The 4,267-nt window shown below is 46.2% G+C and overlaps 1 protein-coding gene across 2 annotated transcripts; it reads left to right on the top strand.

The window, feature by feature from the left end:
* The first annotated feature begins 522 nt into the window (after positions 1-522).
* Positions 523-3,608, top strand: LOC118119235 (protein FAM161A). 2 transcript variants are annotated; one of them, XM_035172997.2, is made up of 4 exons: positions 523-852; positions 1,596-1,873; positions 2,038-2,187; positions 2,563-3,608. In XM_035172997.2, the coding sequence occupies exons 1-4, from the start codon at positions 745-747 to the stop codon at positions 3,347-3,349; spliced, it is 1,323 nt and encodes a 440-aa protein (XP_035028888.2). In that variant the 5' UTR covers positions 523-744; the 3' UTR covers positions 3,350-3,608. The 2 variants fall into 2 exon arrangements, with proteins under 2 accessions (XP_035028888.2, XP_035028887.2); XM_035172996.2 differs by having other exon boundaries at positions 2,035-2,187.
* The last annotated feature ends 659 nt before the right edge of the window (positions 3,609-4,267 follow it).

The following is a 4,267-nucleotide window of genomic DNA, read 5'->3' as shown; positions in this document are numbered from 1 at the left end:
AAATATGTCCGGTTGTTTTTGTGTCTTCTTGTTTACAACAAGCAAACACACAAACATGCAAAGCAACCAAAGAACTGGAGCGAGACTCATTCAACCACATTTAAATCCACCACATCCAGATTTATTTGGATCTGTTCCAAATTGCACACAGTCAGAAATATCAGATCTGTCCTGTAGTTTTCTATCTTACAAAGAAACAAATCATTAATCAAACTCACAGGGATGAGAACATGAACGTTTGCAGAGGTAATAAAATATTAGTAGGAAAAACAAATTTACATGAATCTACATATGTTGCAAAGTATTTCATATAACACACGAGTTAAACCTGGAGGTAACTCCTATGATTCTCTGTATTACACTGTGAATATTTGCACTTTGTTTTCCTGCTGCAGCCGTTTCCCCCTCAACAGGTGCAGGACTCAGTGGATCAGCCCTCGTGATGAGTTTAAGAAAGTTAATCTGTAAAACAGATTGTGAGCGTTCACACCGACTCACATTGAATCGTGTCTTTAGGTGAAAAGCCACTGGACCATATGGACCATCTGTCAGACAACTGAGGAATCACAACTCCTCCAGATGATAAGAGGATAACGCTCTCAGTCTGTTTGTGTGTCTGTCAGTGAAGTGTGTGTTAATCTGGTGTCCTGCACTGACTCGGAGGTGTTTCCTCTGCAGCACAGACTGAGGAGTCAGAGGAGGAGAAGCAGGAGCTCGACTGTTTTTAAATAACAAGTGAAGAAGATGTCAGTGATGCACCGATCAGCCTCTCTGGAAAACAAGGAGTCAACGTCTCTGCGTGGAGACGATGGAGACGTCTTCTTCATCAGAGACGAGGACTGCACCAGTGAGGTGAGACTGAAAAGACACAAAACTCTTCAAATATATAAACTACATCGTTATCGATATATGGATAAATATCAACAGCCTGTAATTCAGCATTGAAGAGATTTAATGAGAAGTGATCACTTCTGATTGTAGAAAACAATCCAACACTTCCTAACAATTCTTTATTGCATCTTGTACATTATTTATAATGTATTAGTTACATGCAGAAGTTGGAGAATTGAATAAGTTTACATGAATCCAAACTGTTTTGCAAGTTTTTGTATTTTCTCTCTCTCCTAAAGTCGGTGGTTCACATCATTTATAACCACGTGAAATAAAAGCATTGCATGTTGTGCACTGTAAGCCTGGTTTTAGTGAACTGTACTAACACATAAAGGAAATAATAATAACAGTAATACATATAGAAAAAGTTGTCTTTTAGTACTTTAATACTATATTATTTCCTGTAAGTATTAATTATTAAAACCTGGTTTGACATTTCTAATGTAGAAATATCTATGAAACCATTTATAACAATTAATTATCTTTCACATACTAACTGTTAATATAATAAAAGTTAAAATACAGCATCGTTATTTTTAAACATTTACCACAGTAAAACGAGATGTTACGAAACATGTTTTCACCCTTACAGCATTATACTATTACTTATAACTCATTTGTTAGGACTTTATGTTTTATTATGTTTCATTACTACTGACTGCATCCACCAGATGTCATGATGCTCCCACCTTCTCCCTCTTCAGGAGTACGAGCTGGACTCAGAGAGCAGCGAGGAGGCAAGAGGAGGAAGAGGAGTCCGCAGCTCCGTGTCCCTGGAGATCTACGGCCTGCAGAGGGAGCAGCAGGTTCACTTCTCCAACCTGGAGTACTACAGGAGGCTGGAGGAGCTGAAGAACACCCACCTGAGGAACATGGCCGAGCTGGAGAGGATGTACATCAGTCAGGGCCGAGAGTGGAGAGGAGAGGAGGAGGAGGGAGGAGGTCCGGCGACTGGGAGGAGAGAAGACAGACAGTCCTTCAGGTTAGATAAGATGATACATGAAGACAAAAACTAATTTGTTTGAGAAAATATCTTACATTGAAATTTGGTCAGTTTTCCAAAAAAATATAATATTTGTAATATATATATTTATGTTTAGATGGTTAAAAGTTGTCCCTGGTATCTCACCTGTGAACGTGCAGCAGCTGCCCGGCCAGGACCCTGCAGAGGATCAACTCTCAGGAGGAGCTGGACTTCCATGACACGTCGAGTGGCTCTGACCAATCAGAGGACAGCATCGGGGGGGTGGACACTCAGAGACGAATGTCCCCCGGCCAGGAGCGAACCTTCAGGAGGTCGGTGAAGAACATCAGCAGACGAGTTCATGAGTTAAAGTTCAATCTGGTTAAAGTTAAGGTCATAGAAAGAGAATCTGTTAGTCCTTTGTTAAAATAGTATAATAAAAGTCCCTCCGCTGAGGAGACAAATGATCTTAAATATCTTTTTGATTTGTCCTTCCTGAGGAAAGTGCTCCTCCTTCCTGACGGCAGGATGTTGAGGGTCTGCCAGGACGACCTTTGACCTCTGAATGGCTCTAACTTGATAAATTCAAGTTACTGTCCTTCGACAAAGACTATTGGCTCTAACTGTTGTTGTGGAAGCACAGAGGAGGAGGCAGAGAGGAAATGCTTCTGTGCCGTCTCATTTAATTCTCCTCTGTTTCCTCCCAGAGACGTCCTGCTGATCCCACAGGAAATGATGAACCAGAAGCACTTTCGGTTCCAGCCCAAGGCCTCGTGTCCTCAGCCGAGGGGACGACTGACCCATCGATCTGGGGTCAGAGCTCGGTCCAACTCGAAGGTCACCGTGCCCAAACCCTTCCAGATGATGCTGAGGGAGGAGGACCGCAAGAGGCACAAGGTGCGGACGCGCTCAGAGGTCGATCTGGAGAACACGCTGCTGAGACGGGAGCTGGAGGAGCTCAGAGAATGCCAGAAACAGTTCAGGGCATCACCTGCTCCAGCGCACATACACCTGCCTCGCTTTGAAATGACCGGCCGTCGCCTCACTCAGCGATCCATCCCACGCAGCAGCAGCAGTGATGACGTTCACCGTGACTCCAAAATCAACCAGGCCTCTGCTGCAGTCTCGCCACAGCCCTTCAATTTCCTGGAGAGGGAGCGGAGGAAGAGGGAGGCGAAGATTGTGGCAGAGCTGGGGAACGTTGGTCAGAGAGAGGAGCGGCAGGGCTTCAAGGCCAGGCCCATGCCCACCTCAGTGTACGGCACCAGACACAGAACCAGGTCCAGGACCTCAACCAGCCAGCCCCCGTCTCCTCGCTCACTGGAGGCCACCGAGGCCCAGAGGGATCCAAACTCCCACCTGGAGCAGGAGGTGCTTCGGTCCAAGTCAGACTCCTGCACTGACTCCTCCGAGCCTCAGAGATGTCCGACCTCCAGACCAGCGAAGAAGCAGATCCAGGTGTCCATCGAGATGGTGAGGGAGGGGGGGGAGTGACCCCCTCAAAGCTGCCGCCTGAAACATCTGCTCACATCTGCAGCCGGGCGGCCCAGAGCCGACGCTGCCTGACCAGAGTGACGGCATCAGACTGGGAGGGGTCGTTCAGGAAGCAGCAGAAAGGGAGAGAAGCTGTTTAGTGGTAGTTTTATTATTTCGTCTCTTTCTCTGTCATTGTAAACTAAACAGTTTTGCTTCATGCTAGAGCCCCCCCCCCCCTGTGTATATATCAGTACATCATTAAACACTGTATACGACAGAAAACTGGGTTTTAATGATTTCTCATCCAAACATTTTATCCTTTGTGGGTCACAGGGATCAGGGGAGAGGCCTGTGTGTGTGTGTGTGTGTGTGTGTGTGTGTGTGTGTGTGTGTGTGTGTGTGTGTGTGTGTGTGTGTGTGTGTGTGTGTGTCGCCAGCGTATCCCAGGGCCACCACACAGACACACAACCATTCACACTCACAGTCACATCTACTGGCAATTTAAAGTCTCCCATTAACACAAGCTGTTTGTGTTTCCAGCCGAAGAAAAACCACGCAGGCTCAGAAAGGCCGGCGTGCACCAAGCCACAGAAATCACCTCCTGCAACTTCACAAGGCGCTGAACACACACACACACACACACACACACACACACACACACACACACACACACACACACACACACACACACACACACACACACACACATAGATTGCACCTGTGTGGAAGTTGATTCTACTGTTAAGAGCGATTTACCATCTTAATTGAAGTCAATTAAAAAGGGGATCAGCCCAATCAGCCGTGTCACATCAACAGGGAATCCAGGATCTATATCAGCTTCTCGTAATTACAAGGCATCGATGTGAATCAGCGTGACTTCCTACATTCACGTGAAGAGGCTCAGCGGGCGAGAGGAGACGAAAGGAGGGAAACTGT

This window comes from Hippoglossus stenolepis, chromosome 12, assembly GCF_022539355.2.
Source record: "Hippoglossus stenolepis isolate QCI-W04-F060 chromosome 12, HSTE1.2, whole genome shotgun sequence".
Lineage (NCBI taxonomy): Eukaryota > Metazoa > Chordata > Actinopteri > Pleuronectiformes > Pleuronectidae > Hippoglossus > Hippoglossus stenolepis.
This window is presented reverse-complemented; position numbering and strand designations above follow the sequence as displayed.